Source organism: Mesocricetus auratus, unplaced genomic scaffold (genome assembly GCF_017639785.1).
Source record: "Mesocricetus auratus isolate SY011 unplaced genomic scaffold, BCM_Maur_2.0 Super-Scaffold_100018, whole genome shotgun sequence".
Taxonomy (NCBI): domain Eukaryota; kingdom Metazoa; phylum Chordata; class Mammalia; order Rodentia; family Cricetidae; genus Mesocricetus; species Mesocricetus auratus.
The window spans coordinates 3,381,731-3,400,276 of record NW_024429199.1 but is presented as its reverse complement, the minus strand read 5'-3'; the positions used below and the strand labels follow the sequence as shown (position 1 = coordinate 3,400,276).

At 38.7% G+C, this 18,546-nt stretch overlaps 1 protein-coding gene across 2 annotated transcripts in view; it reads left to right on the top strand.

The window, feature by feature from the left end:
- Cdk19 (cyclin dependent kinase 19) overlaps positions 1-18,546 on the top strand; it is a 118,706-nt gene that overhangs the window by 55,169 nt on the left and 44,991 nt on the right. For both annotated transcript variants that reach the window (XM_005073246.4, XM_013115808.3), the window contains one exon: positions 18,023-18,133. In XM_005073246.4, the coding sequence (XP_005073303.1) occupies positions 18,023-18,133 (111 nt within the window). The remainder of the gene's footprint in view (positions 1-18,022; positions 18,134-18,546) is intronic.

Genomic DNA, 18,546 nt, shown 5'->3' with positions numbered 1-18,546 from the left:
CCCAGTTGTGTCATAACTTCTATTAGTTCTTTTGTTTCTTTGTTAAGTTTATGTCTGGAGGTCCTGTCTAGCAGGGAGAACGGAGTGTTGAAGTCTCCTATTATTAGTGTGTGAGATTTTATGTGCAATTTGAGCTTTAGCAATGTTTCTTTCACAAATGTAGGTGCCTTTGTATTTGGGGCATAGATGTTTAAAATTGAGACTTCATCTTGATGGACTTTTCCTTTGATGAATATGAAATGTCCTTCTTCATCTCTTTTGATTGATTTTAATTTAAAGTCTAGTTTGTTAGGTATTAGGATTGGTACACCTGCTTGTTTCTTGGGTCCGTTTGATTGGAAAATCTTTTCCCAACCCTTTACTCTGAGGTAACGTCTGTCTTTGATGTTGAGATATGTTTGTTGTATGCAGCAGAAGGATGGGTTCTGTCTTCGTATCCATTCTGCTAGTCTGTGTCTTTTTATAGGCAAGTTGAGGCTGTTGACATTGAGGGATATTAATGACCATTGATTGATGACTCTTGTTTGTGCTTGATTTATTGGTAATGAAGTTATTTTGTGTAGTTTTTCCTCCATTTTTCTTTTGGTGTTTTGCAAAGTGGGATTATATATTGCATGTGTCTTTTGAGTGTAGGTATCTTCCTTGGATGTAGGTTTTCCTTCTAGCATTTTCTGTAGAGCTGGATTCATGGATACGTATTGTTTAAATCTGGCTTTGTCATGGAATATTTTGTTTTCTCCATCTATGGTAATTGAAAGGTTTGCAGGATATAGTAGTCTGGGCTGTCATCCTTGTTCCCTTTGCGTTTGTAGGACATCTGTCCAGGATCTTCTGGCTTTCATCGTTTCCCTTGAGAAGTCAGGTGTAATTCGGATAGGCCTGCCTTTATATGTTACTTGGTCTTTTTCTTTAGCTGCTCTTAATATTTTCTCTTTATTCTGTAGGTTTGATGTTTTGATTATTATGTGGCGAGGTGACTTTTTTTTCTGGTCCAGCCTGTTTGGTGTTCTGTAAGATTCTTGTGTTTTCATAGGCATATCCTTCTTTAGGATAGGGAAGTTTTCTTCTATGATTTTGTTGAATATGTTTTCTGTACCTTTGAGCTGTATTTCTTCGCCTTCTTCTATACCTATTATTCTCAGGTTTGGCTTCTTCACAGTGTCCCATATTTCCTGGATATTTTGTGTTAGGGATTTGTTAGTTTTGGGATTTTCTTTTGTTGACGATTGTATATCCTCTAATGAGTCTTCAACACCTGAGAATCTCTCTTCTATCTCTTGTATTCTATTGGTGATACTTGTATCTGAAGTTCCTGATCGTTTACCCAGCTTTTCCATTTCAGCATCCCCCCGTTCTGTGTTTTCTTTATTGTTTCTATTTCAGCTTTCAATCCTTCAACTTTTTGAGTTGTTTCCTTCATTTGTTTGGTTGTTTTTCTTGGTACTCTTTAGATTCTTTGAGAGATTTGTTTATTTCTTGAATTTTTCCCCCCATTTCATGGATTTTTTTTGTTTCTTTTTTTTCTTCTATTTCTTTAAGGGATTTCCTCATTTCTCCTTTGAGGGTCTCTATCATCTTCATAAAATGATTTTTAAGGTCTGTCTCTTCTGCTTCATCTATGCTGTACTTTTTCAGGTCTTGCTGGCGTTGGTTCCCTAGATTCTGGTGGAGTCATGTTGGTCTTTTGATTGCTGAGTGAGCTCTTATTTTGTCTTCTTCGAATCTCTTCTTCCAGTGGGTGCTGGTGGGGTCTTTCCGTCTTCACTTGCCTCCATCCTTCCTAAAGCTGAAGCTGGGGATGCTGACACTGAAGCTTAAGCTGAAGCTGGAGTCGCCAGAGGTTGGGGCCTGGAAGGGCTGATGTCTTTCCTGTGTGGGTGGGTTTTCTGGATGCCAGGTGCGGCCCAGGAAGATCGAGAGGCAGGGGATGGGGAGTGTCCCTCTGGAGACTCAAGCTCACCTGACTGGAATCACCGGAGTTTGGGGCCTGGAAGGCCACCTCATCCATTTTTTTGTACAGTGGTTGAAACCAACAAGGAGATGGAGCCTACAGTACCACAGACCAGAACCCTTTGATTATTTTAGTGATGCTGTGGTTTGAGTATTTGTGTCTCCACGATTGTTTTTACATTGGAATCCTAACCCTTATAGTAATACAATTAGTGCCTTTGTAAGAGAGGCCCTCACCTCTTTCTTCATGAGAGGTTACAGTGAGAGAGGAAGATTGTCACACTCACTGAATCTGCTGTCATCTTGATCTTGAAATTTCCAGCTTTGAGAACTGTGCAAAATAAATTTGTAGGCCACCTAGTCTGTGGTAGTTTGCTACAGACAATAGCTCAAATGACCCGACAGGGTTTTTTTTTTTTAAATTTCCATCTAGACTTGCTGTCTTTTGACTGATGTCCTAGGGCCACTGCTGAGGATTGTTTCAATGTGGTTGGCTCCTGACCTGGACTGTAGGTCAGGGTTGACAGTGACAGGCACAATGGTCTCAGTGATTTGCCGTATGCATTGCTGACAAGCCAGAGCAGATCTCTTGTAAGCTACTCTTGGCACTTAGCCAGTGTGATGGAAAGACTTACATAATGACTACTTGAGATGGTCCCAAACTAATTTAGCTTGTTTAAAAGTTACTGCTTTTGAATTATTTATGCCTTCTTTGGTTACAGTGTTCTTCTCAAGTAGTGTTGATTAGAATGTCGAAATTAGAATTAATGTTAGAGACTTTATTCCTTGATGATAAATTTCTAAAGTAAAAAACATAGTTATCTGTGGAAAACAGTGACATCCAATGATGTCTTGGCATAGATCACCAACAAATGGATGGCATGCCTATAAGAAGTCTTTCTTTTGGATATTGTTTTTGGTCAGGTTCTGCCATATTTCTGCATCAGTATTGGATATATGTAGACATTTCAAGAGTACAAAAGCTTCTTAAAGTAAGATTTCTGCCATGACTGAGTTAGATTCAGAGTTGTGAACTGGGCCTTTCCAGTCTACATAGTACATTTCAGGGCAGTCAGGGCTCTGTAGAGAAACCCTGTCTTAAAACAATACCCTCCCTCCCCAAACAAACAACACCAACAAAAAATCCCTGAATTCTAGGTTGAATAGAATTCCTGCATTTTAGCTTGTTTCTTCATTCTGTAATTACATCAAGGTTGTTTCTTATTTTCTTCCATAGATAATTGGAAAAACCACTTTGTTTTTACTCCTAAGAAATGGATCCTAATATTGGGTAATGTCTAGTTGCCTTTTACATAACAAATCTGTAAATTTGCTGTTTCCTCACTTTATACACTTTGTTTCTTTTACTAAGGCAAAGCTTTTCTAGTTATTTCTTAGGCAGATTTTAAATAGAAGAGTAGAAAGCCAGTTGTGGTACCATGCTGATACTCAAGACTAGTTTTGGTTTTTGACACAGGTTTCTCTGTGCCGGGACAGCTAGGGACAGCCTTGGCTTTGTAGACCAGGCTGACTTCAAATTCACAGAGATCTACTTGTCTCCATCTCAAGAGTTTGGGATTAAAGGTGTACACCACCACTGACCAACACTTCAGACTGTTTTAATTATCTGTAAAATTTAAAAACTTTTAGCCTAATAAATTTATTTTATTTCATGTTATTGTGTGTGGCACAGTGCCGTGTGCTTGTGCATATGTGCCTGTGGAACATGGTTTTGTGGGGTCTATTTATTGTCTCCTCCCACCCTAAAGTGGGGGTCACAATGCTTCATCCATTGACCATCCTGGCCCAGCCTCTTAAGTCCAGGGTGGTGATTCATCTTGGTTTTTTTGTTAAAACAGTAAAATGGTAGAATGTGAAAATTTTGTATTAATGTTTCAAATGAAAGATCATGTTGATTGATAGTGTCATCATGTTGCCAGAAGCACATGAAAGGGAAACTTCTATTGAACCCTTACAAATAACTGCAGGTAGGGTGATGGGGTTGGAGACTATAGGATTGGTGATGTCAGTAGGTCTTCTGGCCTGAGGGGAATGAAGCAGGAGGGAGCCAGTGCTCAGGCTCAAATTCTGCATGCTGCAGATAGTGGAGAGCCAATAGCTTAAGAGCAAATGGAAAGCCTTTGCCCTCTCCAAGAGCTAACTACATGAGCTGGTGCAGTCTAAACCAATAGTTCTCAACCTGTGGGTCACGGCTCCTTTGGGGGTTTTCAAATGACCTGTTAACAGGGATTTCCTAAGAAAACACAGATATTTATATTATGATTCATAACAGCAAAATTACAGTTATGAAGTAGCAGTGAAAATAATTTATGATTGGTGGTCACCACAACATGAGGAATTGTATTAAGGTCACAGCATTAGGAAGGTTAAGAATCACTGGTCTAAACCAACACTGCCTATTCAAACTCCCTGTGGTGAGGGAAACACCTGTCAACTGTCCAACAGTGAAGCCTGAGTTTGCAAGGGCCTTAAGTCTTCACAGTGCACATAGGAACTAAATAATTACCTACAACTTGGAAACAGGACCTTCTTCTGTATATTGTTACATTCAAGAGTTAAGCAAGTGTACAAAAGTATTCATTATAATACCTATGATATTAAACATGTAATAATCAGAGCATCACAGATGTACTACAGTGGAATACTGGGGAAGCCATTAAAACTGCTGATTAAGGTGGATGGTTATTGAGCAAACATTTGTTTATATTATGTAAAAAAGACTGGTTATAAATTTGGGTGGTAAAAATGTTGGAAAGTATTCTGTTTTATGTATATGTATATTAATAAGTAGGAGTTGGAACTAAGGCATCAAAAGATTTACTTTAGATTGAGGGTATAGCTCAGTGGTATAGTTCTTGTCTAGCAAATGCAAGGCTTTTTGGTGACCTCCAGTTATAGGGTGTGTGGAGAGGGGAATAGAGAAGACAGGGAATTTATTTTACCGTTTATTTTTCTATTAGCTGTGTGACTTGGCCTGTTTCCTCATTTTTTCTATTTTAAAGGAGACATTTAAAAATAGTGCCTTTTTACCTTGAAGAACATCTGATTTTAACCTCTGGCTTCCACATATAACACACACCCGCCCTCCAGTGGTTCCTTTTGTCTGGAACTGGTGTGTGTGTGTGTGTGTGTGTGTGTGTGTGTGTGTGTGTGTGTGTGTGTGTGTGTGTGTGTGTTTTCTGTGATTCACCGGAATAGGAAAGAAAATGAGAAAGAGGAACCTGCAGTGTTCTTTAGGCCATATAGAAAGCATGAAATTGTTCCACTGGCCCCAAAAACATCCATGTAGAAGAATGGTGATGCTGTAGACATTAAGGGTGTGTGTATTGTTTAAGGAATGCTCAATGAGTATCACTGTGGCAGAACTGAGAGCTCATTTGCTATGGTACCCAGAGTGTTGTTGGCATTGCTGCATGTGTTACGCCTATCTTGAGCAAAGATGGCTTCCCAAGACATAGGAAGGAAATCTGTCAAAAAGCCATCAAAGAGAAAAGTATCTCAGGTCAATGAAACCAGCCTTTACAACCTGAGAGAAACAAGTTTGATGAGAACCAGTGGAAAGGATCTTGGGCTGATGGGTCTGTGCCTTTGGAATTCATGATGTAATGTGTGTTAAAGTCAAAAAAGGACCTCTGTGCTGCAGTAAACACACAATAAAAAAAGCAAACCCAAATATACTAAGTCCATATCTTAATTGTTTTTTGGGGGCTTGTTTTCAAGATTAAGTGAAATAGAATAGCTATGTGGTTTAGCACAATTATCTGGGCCATTTGTGAAATTTAATAAATATAGTATATAATCATATATTATCCATATATTCATATACTTGTATAATATAAATGAGTAGTATTTATTATGGAAATTAATTTTAATTAAAATACTTTATATAACTAATAATATATTTATTACTCACAATTGTTTTTAATTGCTAATCAGTCAATAAGTGGTAATTTAATATATAATGTTCATGTAATTATATAACATTTGTATAATTATGTAATATATAAAATAGAGTAAATAAAATATATAGAATATATAAAATAGCTCTTTCACGGTCATGGGGATATTTTTGTGAAATGTGTATGCCAATAGAGACAAAGTTAGAAAGTTTGTACCACATACTGTCTAGTTAACTGAATTACAGACGATTTGTATTTTTCTTGTGTGTGTGTGTGTGTGTGTGTGTGTGTGTGTGTGTGTGTGTGTAGGGGCTGGTCTTGTATTTGAACATACATAATTTTTGTAATTTTAAAATGCTTAAAACCTTCCATATGCCTGAATCAATAATATTAGGCATACCATTAAATTAAAAAAATGACTCATACTAAGTAGATGAAAGATTTATGAACTCTAATATAAATTTCATCATCCTATTTAAAATTGCGCCATCATTTTTATGGCTATAGAAAATAGAGGTGACTTAGTGGTTAAGAGCATTGGCTGCTCTTAGAGAGGACCTGAGTTTTTTTCCCTGTTTGCATGGTGGCATATTGCCAGAGCTCCTGGCAACAAATGCCCTTTTCTGTGCTCTTATGTGCACATGGTGCTTATAAGCTAATGCAGGCCAGTGCACAAAAAAAAAAAGGAAGAAAACCTGTGAAATCAAGACTAGTGGAAATTTAATTGAAACACATTCCTCTATGTTACATTGTATTCCATTTATCTGTGTGTCCATTTGTCTGTCCGTCTGTCCGTCCGTCCGTCCGTCCGTCCATCCATCCACCCATCCATCCATCCATCTATCCATCCATTCATCATCCAATCTGTCTATCTCTATCTGCGTCTACCTACTCATCTACATATCTATCATCTATCCATCCACCCACCCACCCACCTACCTGCCTATTGACAGGGTCTGCGTAGCCCTGGCTGAATTGGCCTTGAATCCCCAGAGATCCACTTGTTTTTGCCTGTAAGAGTGTTGGAATTGAAAGTATGTACCACCAAGACCAGATTTAGAATGACATTCTTCATCATATTTACATACAAGAAAGGTATCTTGTATCGTTTATACAATGGCAGATACTTACAGTTATTTGGAAATGCCCCCCCCCTTTTTTTTTTATTATTGAGACACTCACATGTAGCCCAGGCCATTCCAAATTTGTGTGCCGTTGAGGCTGGCTTTGGACTTTTATATCCTGCTCAGTAATAGTCTTGGTTTTCAATTGCTTGTTTCTGTGGTGCATATTCAGTAGCTCTGGTAGGTATCTGAAGTACTAGAAAAGCTGTAAAAGTTATAAGCAAGGGCATAGAGGAACCATTGGACTGGACCACTCTGTGGGTTTACTTAGGAGAATCAAACTGGTGGAGAAACCTTGTCAGGTTTATGGGAACAGGTAGAGGCAGGAGGAGTGGTGTGTGCCTTGACAGCCTGGGAGTTAGCATGGGTTAATCAGGAACTAGATGCCCTTTGACCATTTGAGGAGGATAATGAAAGTAATGGCTTTTCCTGATCAACAGAAACTACTTCATGAGATTTCTGAGGAATGTTGAGTTTAGGTTTGTTGACAGGACTTCAGGCCTCCTGTGTACCCAGTCAGAGTCCATCTTGAGCTGAACACAGTCTGTCATTTAGGACATTGTTAACAGCACTGCCATTTTTAGGGCCTACTTTGAAGCCTCCTTAGAGTATTGCTTTAGGTGGGTAGTTGTAATTCTGTATTTCTAATTTTTGGGGGAGGCAGGGATCTTTTGTATTTCACTTTGCTTTTATTCCCTTATATCCAGATTATATCAGGATGTATTTTTTTTAAAGGCTTCCAGTTCTTAGATGGCAGTCTAGTCAGAGAGCCAAGTAAGTCACTAAATCCATTCACTCCTGCAAATGTATGATGGAAGTTAGGGGCACAGCAGAGGACTGCTCAACACAAAGTCCGTTGTATTCTGATGGAAATGGACAAGGAAAGTGAAGGATGTAGGAAAAAGCCTTCTTTGTAAAGGCTTGAACTGAAGCTTGAAAGTGTTTGTGGGTTGGTAGAAGCATCCTGTGTTGCTGGATGACTTTAGGTTCAGAGGAACTGTTGACACAGAACCACTACTCTTTACTGAAAGTGTCAAAAATGTGTAGATTCATTAGGCATTAGAGGGTTAGAGATAAGGTGCTTTGACTGTATTTGTGCTTGGTCGTGTGGAATTTTTGTTTTTAATTATGGAATCTTACCAGGTTACCATTTTAAGAACTGAAATCATGTTGGCAGCCTGTGGCTTAGAAAAACCTTCCTGCCTCATTCTTGGTTCTCTGTCTTTACTGCCAATATCTTCCACAGTAATTTCTTGCTACAGCTACAGGGACATTGTATTTTGTGAGTGGAGAAGTAAAGGAAGAGGAAGCCGGGAAGACATGGGATGGGGGTTACTAGCTATATTGTCATGCTCATTTGCATAGTAGGTCATTCTGTCATCGTCCTGTGCTACTTGATTTTTTAAAATTCATTCTGCTAAAAATTAAAATATTGAATTGCACGTTAATTTGGGCTAATGTGAGAAAATAATTAGGGAAGAGTCAAGTGAAATTTGTATAGATGTTCATTTTTTCCCATATGTTTTCTTGGTCCCATATTTTAAAATGTTGTCTTTCATGTTGTAACAAAGCTGAGCAATACAGAACATCCCTGAACCCTTAGTAATCCTCTAGTTATAGCCTGTTGGTTTCTTTGTCATTGACTGGAAGGGAGCCTAGCTTGGGTTGCATTCTGGCTTTGTTTCTCCTAAAGTTTAGTTTAAAAAGTGTTTATATTCTCACACATGACTGGCCCATTAGTGTAACAAATAATAATGAACAAGAACAGACATGATAACTGTATGTAGAATTTTAATTTTCAGTAGTGAAAGCTATTCTTTTTGGCTTCTAAATACCTCCAATAGAATTTGATAATCTAATAGGAATTTCTCTTAGCATTTAAGATTGTCTGTTTTCAATCTGGGAGGAAGATACTTTTCTTGATTCATAACAATACCCTCTCCTGTCTGAAGGAGATGTCTACCATTTTACTTATAGACATTGGGTCTACATCCTCTTTTATTTTCCTTCTCTTCTTAACTCTGTTTGTGTTCCTTTTTGTCTCTTTTCTGTGCAGTATCTATTCCAGGTTCATCACCTCCAGTTAAGCTCTACCTCTGTGCTCCAGATCCACAAGACTGGACCTACCACAAACCCTTCAGTTCATGTTTGGTACTAAAGTCAACCATCACCACCTCAAGCTCATTATGTTTTCTCTTCTCTCTAAACCATACCTTGCATGCCTACTTATTTCCTGGCCACCTGGATCATTTGTCTTCTAAGCTATGACTGGATCCTATTGATGATGTTGCTGCCCTTCCTATTCTATTCCTTCCTATTCTCACCACCATGCCGATTCTCAGACATACTGACCTTGCCTCTAGAATACGGGTTGCCTATCCACTGACCAACTTTTGCTTTTTGAGTTATGTGAGGACTTAAAATAAGGATTTGTTGATGCACTGGCTACATTTATAAAACGGAAAGATTGTGCAGTTTATAGAAGTGAATTTGAGTGCATGTGTATATATAACAACATTGGGATATATATGAATAGTAAATATAAGGTAAGAGATTGTTTACTAATCCCATATATGGGGGGTATAAAGGGATGGAGGGAGTAAAAATGAAGTAACGGGCGGTTGACTAAAATTGAGGAATTTAGTGTAAAGTTAGCAAAAGATACATGAAGTTGGAGATAATGACATTAGTAAAGACAAGTGAACTTCCTCCTATGATGCTCTGACTACACAATATACATCTGTGTTTTTCTTTTCCTTCAGCATGAAAGTAGCTAATATAAATTAATGGTTTCTTGCAGTCTCTTTGAAGTTTTCATAAAGCTTAAAAACATTCCAGAGAGATTGTGTATCTAGTTTTACTTTGTTAGTTACTATTAATTCTTACTGATCTTTTCATATCAATAATACACATGTGTCTTGTCTCAGTACTTTAATGGCTTTATGTCATGCTACTGTAGCATTTTCTTCAACTAGTTCATCCACTGATGTCATTTAGACAGTCTAAGCTTTAAAAAATTTCCCTGCTCTGAAAAATTAAAACACATCTCTTTGGCTTCAATTTGCATTTTAAATGGAAGTAGTCATATTATTCCATAATCTTTTTACTATTTTAAGTTGTATTTACTTTTATGTAATGTCTGTTTATATTTTCTTTTGTCTGGTATTGGAATTTTTTGGATTTTTTTTTTTACAAGCTGTATAAATCAGGCAGCAGGGGTCTTTGCTGTATTAGATTGGATGGGGTTTGCATGCTTACAGTTGGCTGAATCCAGTAATATTCAACACACATACACATATACACATTCACATAACAATACACACACACACAAGCATCTTTGAACAGATATTAAGTGTCAAAGCTCAGAAATCAAAGACAGCTTGCTTTATAGTGTATACATATGCACTGTTGAGTATATCTAATTATTCTTTTTTTCCCTCAATATATGCTTCACATGTCAATCCCAACCCCCTCTCCCACCCCTCCTCCCTTGTCCCTCCACCAGTCCTCCCCACCCATTCCCCACATCATTCCCCAGGAAGGGTGAGGCCCTTCTTGGGGGGGGGATCTCCAGAGCCTGTCATTTCATCCAGGGCAGGACATAGGCCCTTCCCCATGTGTCCAGGCTAAGAGAGCATCCTCATGTGGAATGGGCTCCCAAAGTTCATTCGTATGACATGGTAAACACTGATCTACTACCCAAGGCACCAGGGATTTCTAAGGCCTCCTCACTAACACTACATTCGTGGAGTCTGGATCAGTCCTCTGTTGGCCTCTCAGGGGTTCAAGAGCTTCCCTCTTGTCCAGTCAGCTGTCTTTGTGGGTTTCACCAGCACAGTCTTGACCCTTTTGCTCATCACTCCTCCATCTCTGTCCCTGGGTTCCAGAAGTTCACTTCAGTGTTTAGCTGTGGGTATCTGTCTCTGCTTCCATCAGTCTCTGGATGAAGGTTCTAGGATGGTGTATAAGGTTAGTCATCAACCTTATTATCAGGGAGGGGCTATTAATGTAGTCTCTCCACTATTGCTGAGTTTTCCAGTTGGTGGTATCCTTGTAGATCTCTGGAAATCTCACTAGTGTCAGCTTTCTCCTCAAACCTATAATGACTCCATCTATTATGGTATCTCTCGTCCTGCTCTCCTTTATTCTTACCTCGACTCAACCTTCCTGTTCCCCAATGCCTTCTTCTCCCCTCCTCTTATCCTCTTCTCTTTTTCCTGGCTCCCTCTCCCCTCCCCTGATGTTCCCAATCTGCTCATGAGACCTTGCCTCATTCTACTTCTCTGGGGTATCATGCATATCTCTTGGGAACCTCTCTGTTCCCAGACTCACTGGTCTTGGGATTGTAGGCTGACACTCCCCTGACCCATGTCTAAAATCTGAGTGAGTACATACCATGTTTGTCTTTTTGTGACTGAGTTACCTCACTCAGGATGGTTTCTTCTAGTGCCATTATTTGCCTGCAAATTTCAAGATTCCATTGTTTTTTTCCGCTGAGTAGTACTCTATTGTGTAAATGCATCACTACCAGTAACAACTTGTAACCAACCACCCTAAACAATGACAAACACGCCTGGCGGTGGTGGCGCACGCCTTTAATCCCAGCACTCGGGAGGCAGAGGCAGGCGGATCTCTGTGAGTTTGAGGCCGGGCTGAACTGATAGCCTCCGAAACAATACAGAGAAACCCTGCCTCGTAAAAACCAAAAAAAAAAAAAAAAAAAAAAAAAAAAAAGACAAACATCCATAGCCCACCAAATGACCAAAAACCACCACCCCATCTCTTGGGACTGTGGGAGTCATGTTCTCTAGATGGCTTCCTGTTGTCTGGGGGGTTGGGGGTGGTGGTGATGGCATGTCTAGGGAACCCTGTTAAAATTGAGATAGTGGTCAAATTCTGGGAGAGCTAGATGTATCATTTATTGCCAGTCTCTGTGTAATGGGAAAGTGTAGGGCTTCTCTGAAGTCCTGGCTAGGTAATGCATGGGTCTGGAGCATCTTAGCTAGCTGCCTTGAAATTGTCCTGAGCACTTGTAATCCAAAGCCAATCTTTGGGTGGTGTTTGTTGACTTAGTGGCATTACCATAATCCAGGTGGGACTCCATCATCCTTTTGGAGGCTTCAAAGGTTGCTGTTAGGAATGGTCATGGTGCACTGTAGAAAACTTAAACCATTAAATGTCTTATGCAGCAGATATCTGAGAGGTTAAAGGACCACAATTTGTTAAGTACACCCAGAGTATACAAACTCAATTCCTAGTTACCTGATAGAGATTCAAACCCAAAGTCATGTACAGGAAGCTAGATGAAGCCTTTTTCTAGAATTAGTATTCTATATGACCATTAGTATGACAGAAAGTTTAGAATACATATACACATATTAATCTTATAAATTTTGAGATATTTATACCATAAGAAAAGCTTTAAAGAGTCAAATAAAACCAAAGTGTTAAGAGGTTAGTGTTGGTAGTATATAGTCCCTTAATTTTGGTTTTTCTTTTGTCCCATACCAGGTGGCTATTCTGACATGAGACAGAGATTTTGGATTTTCCTTTAACAGTGCACTAACAACAGAATTATTGAAAATTATAGTGCAGTGAGTTTTTCTTTTTTTCTTCCCCTGTCCTCTCATCTCCTCTCTTTTCCCCCTCCTCTTTCTCCTTCCTTTTCTGACAGTGTCTTGAAGTCTTCCTGCTTCAGTTTCCCAAGGGCTAAGATTAAAGCTGCTCAACCACACTTATCTGATTTTTCATCATTATAATTTAATGATTTCTAACCTTTTAAATCTAACAATTGTTGAATGGATTTCCATAAAAGCTCTACATCTGCCAGTTTAACGCTTTTTAAAAGATTAAAGTTGGGTTATCTAGCTTGGTGGTAGGATGCTTGTGTGGCACCTGCAAGGCCCTGGGTTTGCACAGACACCACACAAAAAAGTAATAAACTTCATACAGGTGGTATGAATGTAAGTTTTAGTATTTGTTGACTAAATATGGTAGATGTTTAGTGTAAAGACAGATAAATTAATTACTTCATTGTGTAGAATAATTATTTTCTTGTAATATGCATAGGTTTATTAGCAGATTGGGAATGAGGTGGTTTGTGTAACAGACAGTGAGGTAGATATTTCCTGGATTGTGTTTACTTTAGAGCATTTAGTTGCTTTCCTTGTTTGTCTATGATGGATGCACAGCTGATTAATCTGAGTCTGATTTCACTGTGTTCATCATATCTCCTTTTGAAGCAGAGTGATTTAAAAGGCATTTAGTCATTTGTGTTGGTAGTTTAGTGGTTAGTTATTATTCCAAACCCGTGAGTATAATTTGTAAATAGTATTATAATTTCCTGTAGTGTTTGAAGCAGGTACCTAACTATTTAGATTTAGAAAAAGGTAGGGGTTGGGGTAGAGGTGCAGGATGAATTAGAATGTGCCTGAGAATTAGAAGCTTTTACTCAGGCAGACTCCATTTTTTTTATTCATTTCATTTTTCATATTTTTACTTTGTGTATTCACAGTACCATTGATTTGTAATAGGTGTTTTCCATATTCTCATATGTAATATGCTTAAATAAATGTATATCCTGTCACAGTGAGGGAGATGTAAACTTATTTATTTTAGATCTCACTTGACTTAGATATTGCTCTCAGCAAATATGTGCAGAACTTGAAGTTAGAGAGAAAAAGAAACCAAATTGCTTGTTGTGTAGAAAGATAAACAGCCTTTTATATAACTACAATATTGTGATAGAATCTATTAAAGGGGTGTTTCAGGCACTTTGTGAGGTAGTACTATGCCATTTTCTATCATGACCTATTTCTTTTTAATGAGTATTTCTTACTGCCTTGAGTGGTTAGTGTTTTAAGGAAATTACAATAGAAATACATCAGATAACCCTCCTTCCAGCCTTTCTTATGCCCACCCGCAAGTTGAAAGCCTCTTTCTCTTTATTGATATTGTAATACCCCCCTCTCCTCACTCTGATCAGACGAGATCAGGCGCATTCAGTGTGGTATGACCTTAGACTCCCCCCCTCTGTGTATGCTCAAATATATATATATATATATATATATATATATATATATATCCTGAGTCCACTTTTGTTGTTTCTGTGTATATGGTTTCAGGCTGACCATTCCTCATTGGAAAACTAACAGGGGGCTCATTTCTGGGAGAGGCTAATTCTCCTTCTCCAGCAGTCATTAGTTGCCTGTTCTTTGTCTAGAAGTAGCAATCCCTTTTCTGGTTAAAATTCCTGTTAACTGCCACTTTATGATCTTGCTTGTGCAGCCATTTCTGGGGAGACTGTTTCACAGAGGACTTTCTGTTCCTCATCTGCAGTGTCCCCTGAGCCACAGAGGCAGGACTCTCCACGTTCCATTGATCTCTGTATTGTGTCCATTTGTAGTTTTTTGGGGGTGGGGGGTGTCTCCATTTGGTGTAGACAGGCTTATTTGAGGAGGAGTGGGTGGTAGTCAGGAAATGTAGCTTGTGCTCTTAGTAGTTAGTTTCTTTTCAATTTAAATACAATTACAGCTTCTGTTTATCAAGAATGAATCTTTTGCTATACATTTTCTATATAGGTCATTGCATTCTTGCTTTGTCTTAATGTTCTTAAAGTAATGATAGTTTTGAGTAATAACTATAATTTGTCAAGAGTTTGGTTTGCTATAAGCATTGAGTTTATATATTTAACCACAGTATATTCATTTATTTCTTACAGAAACTGTTGTGTGAGTAGATAATTTTATTCTTCCACAAGATTCAGAATTAAGTAACTTTGTATCATACTGCTAGTGAATCAGGACTCACTTGTATATTTTTGCATTATATGTGGTGTTGTATTGTAACAAGTAACAGTGGGGAACACTGACCTTTTGGAACTTATGACTGGTACCTAAGCATTGCTATGAAAGTGTGTATGTGTGTGTACGTGTGTGTACACATGAAAAATCAGAGGAACCTTGAGCCATAGTTACTGTGTTTATTAAACCCCTTTCATAATATGAGTGCCACCTACTGGAGGGTTATAAGGCACTTTTGAATTACTGGATTCAAAACGGCCTGTCAAAGGTGGATGCTGATTATTAATGATTGTTTTAGGGTCACTCCCCAGTGAAATTAGGCAGTTGTCCTAATTTACTATAAAATTCATTCCTTCATTTATTAAGTTGTTTTAAAAACTGATTTACGCAGTACTTTCTAAAATAAAGTCATTGGCAGTTTTTTTACCCAAGAGAAAGTTTAATGGCCCTATGAGTCATATTGTTATTTTAAAGAAATCAGACAAGAATAGAAAGTTGGATTTATTTTGGGAAATGTAAGTTACTGGAGTATAAAGATTTCAGAATCCCTTTTTTAAATCTGGAACCCAAGGGAGCATTATAGACAACACAGAAAGCGTTGTGGGTAAAAATAGAAGTGAGGACTGTTATAGACAACACGAAAGAGTGTGTGAGTAAAAATAGAAATGCTTATTGGAATCTTTAGCTTGGTAAAGAATCCTGAGGTTCAGTGGAGATCTTAAATAATGCTTTAGAGAAAAACATTTAGAGCTCTAACTTCAGATTTTTTTTATGTGTTTAGGACATTGAAAAGTGGATACATTTTATAATTACATGTCTGGAAGGGAAATCAGATAAAATCTGTGTCCATTGAATATTCTTCACAAGGTTGCATTGCTCTCAGGTCAGCACACTGAGTATCTAGCACAGAGGTTAGCATTCAGTGTGTGTCATGGGAAAGGCATAGTCTACTTAACTGCTGTTTAAATGAATCTAATGTGTATTTGGAGTTGCATGATATCATGTGGAACAAATATTTGTTGAACAAAATGAAATGTGATTGTCATCTCATACCATTAAACAAATACTAATTATACTTTGCTATCTATTTTATTTTATAAACAAATATTTCATAGATGTTTAAAATATGATATCACAACATTATAGCAGTAGGTCCCATAAAAACTTATAGTGGAACTGGAGATACAGCTCAGTGGTTAAGACCATACACTGCTATTCCAGAGGACGTGAGTTGGATTCCCAGGACCACATGAGGTTCACAACTGCCTGTAACTCCAGCTTCAGGGGACCTGATGGCTCTTGCCTCCTCAGACACCTGCAGTCATTTGCACATACTCCCTACGCACATACATAATTTAAAAGTCTTTAAAACCTTTCAGTGTATATATCTGAAGCTATAATATGTGGCTATACCCTAAGAATCCGTTTTGTTATAATTGAACACTGAGATTGTTTATTCCTGTTCCTTGCTGAGTTCTATAAATAATGGTAGAAAGATTTTTTGTTGCTTGCTGCAAAGTCAGGGTAGTGATACCATTTTTGTGTGATGTTTGTCTAGGACCTTGGGTTTCATTTGTATAATCTGGTCTTAAAAATACCCCCAAGAGCTGATGAGGTGCTAGAGGCAGAGACATAGGGCTTTTTGGAGCTTGCCGGCTGGTCAGCCGAGTTGGTGAGCTTTCAATAAGAGACCCTTTCCCCAAAATGAAAGTGGAGACAACTGAGGAACACACCATACATGGTAACTTCTGATGTCTACGAGCACATCCATATGTTACTTTTCTAGTGGAGTACATAGTAATTGGAAAAAAAAGCACTAAAAATACTTTTTGATAGAGGATAGTTTGTCAAAAGAAAACAGCATTCTGCAAAGCTATTTATTGTTTTCATGAATAAGAGCCAGGTAGGCTCAATAGATTTGTCATTTGATAAATATTATTGAGTACTTAATTATGTCATAGGTGCCATTTTGAGCATGGGGGATATAAAACCAACAAAAGCTTTGCTATTAACAGAAGATGACAAGCAATAAAGACCTCCAGCATTACAGTGGGAGGACCAGGGAAGACTTCCTTAGGAAGTGATATTGAGACTAAAGGAAACCCCTCCCCTGCTCCCCTCCAGTAGTCGCCCTTGCTGTTTTCTGTGAAGAGCAGATGGTGCTGTGGCAGGGAAAGCAGAGATTTGGTTTTTTGTTTTGAGATGGAATCTCATTAAATTGCCTAGGCCTTGAGTTCAGTTTGTAGCCCAAGCGGGCCTTAAACTTTACATGCTCCTGCATCAACCTCCTGAGTAGGCCTATGATTATAGGACTATGTCAGCATAACTGGTGAACTCCTGTCTTAAAAAAGAAAAACAAAATCAGGTTTTGTGCCTATTAATTCTGAACCCTGGTTGAGTGGGAGGCAGGCATATTTACAAGGCTTTTACCGTGAGCTCATCTTGTCATTGTTCCTATGTTGTTTATCAAGCTGCTGCCTGTAATATACAGGCGCTGAGTTTTCATTTGCTGGTTTGGTCTGTCTACTTTCTTGTCAGGGTGGAGCCTGAAGCTTGTACATTGTGAGGTCTGTTCTTTTCTATGTACAGAACCTTTGCTATGTGAATCAGGTTCCCATCGATGTCACAGATCCTTGAGATAATCAAATTATTATGGACAAAGGTTATTGTGGTTTATTGTTTCATAGATTTAGGCCATGCTTCTTGGCCTAGCGCTTGTGATGGCACAATACCTCATAGTCAGAGCCTCTCGGGGTATAATCTGAGGAGAGAGGGCTCAGAACTCTAACAGTCCCGCTTCTTTCTGCTGGGCTGTATAGGCTAGGGTGACTAACCGGCCGATGAGGAACCCAGTCCTGCAGCACTTCCATGACTGAGCTGTTTCCCCAGACCAAGCTAATTCTACTGTGATGCAGGATTCAATTTGTTCATTTCAAACTCACGTGTGCACACATGCGTACTATAGAAAGGGATCAGAAAGGTGCTGACAGAATTTTTCTTCAAGAATGGTGTTGGAAGCCCCCTTTCTTGCTGCTCACCCAGCTTTTCCAAAATTTGAAAAGTTCATTGAAAACGAGGCATGGTGGTGCACATGCATTGTGAATTCAAAGGTAGTGGCCTGGGCTATAGAAGACCTTGTTTCAAATAAACCGTTCGATTATGAGCACGATTCCCTTCTAAGCCCTCCTTGCTAATGAGCAGTGGCCTCTCTTTCTCTTGCACCCAGCTTCTGAGAGAACTGAAGCATCCTAACGTCATCGCATTGCAGAAGGTGTTCCTTTCCCACAGCGACAGGAAGGTGTGGCTGCTGTTTGACTATGCAGAACATGACCTTTGGGTAAGTTTCAACTCGCTGTGTCCAAAGCACTGTTTTATATAGGTAAGGGGCATGTATGCAAGCAGTATGTAGTACTCATGCACAGGAGAGAAAGCTCACTGTTCATTCCAGTTCAGAGCAGCTACAGTAAATGCTGATTTGAACATGGTACTGTCTGGTGCACTCAGAAGTTTCTGGGAGGAAGTTTTGCTAGAATAACAGACTTGTTCTGTGCAGGCAGCTAATGGAGGCTTGGTGACGGGCTCAGTGAAAACTGCTTCCGTTTGTCGAATTCACAGGGCTCAGTTCTCATCCAGCATATACTTGTGAGTAGTTTTTAAGTTAAAGGTGATCTTTTTACCATAGCTTGGTATTTCAAAGTGGGTCTACCAAATGAAATTATGAATATAATTTTTAGAATGCCTTATTAATGC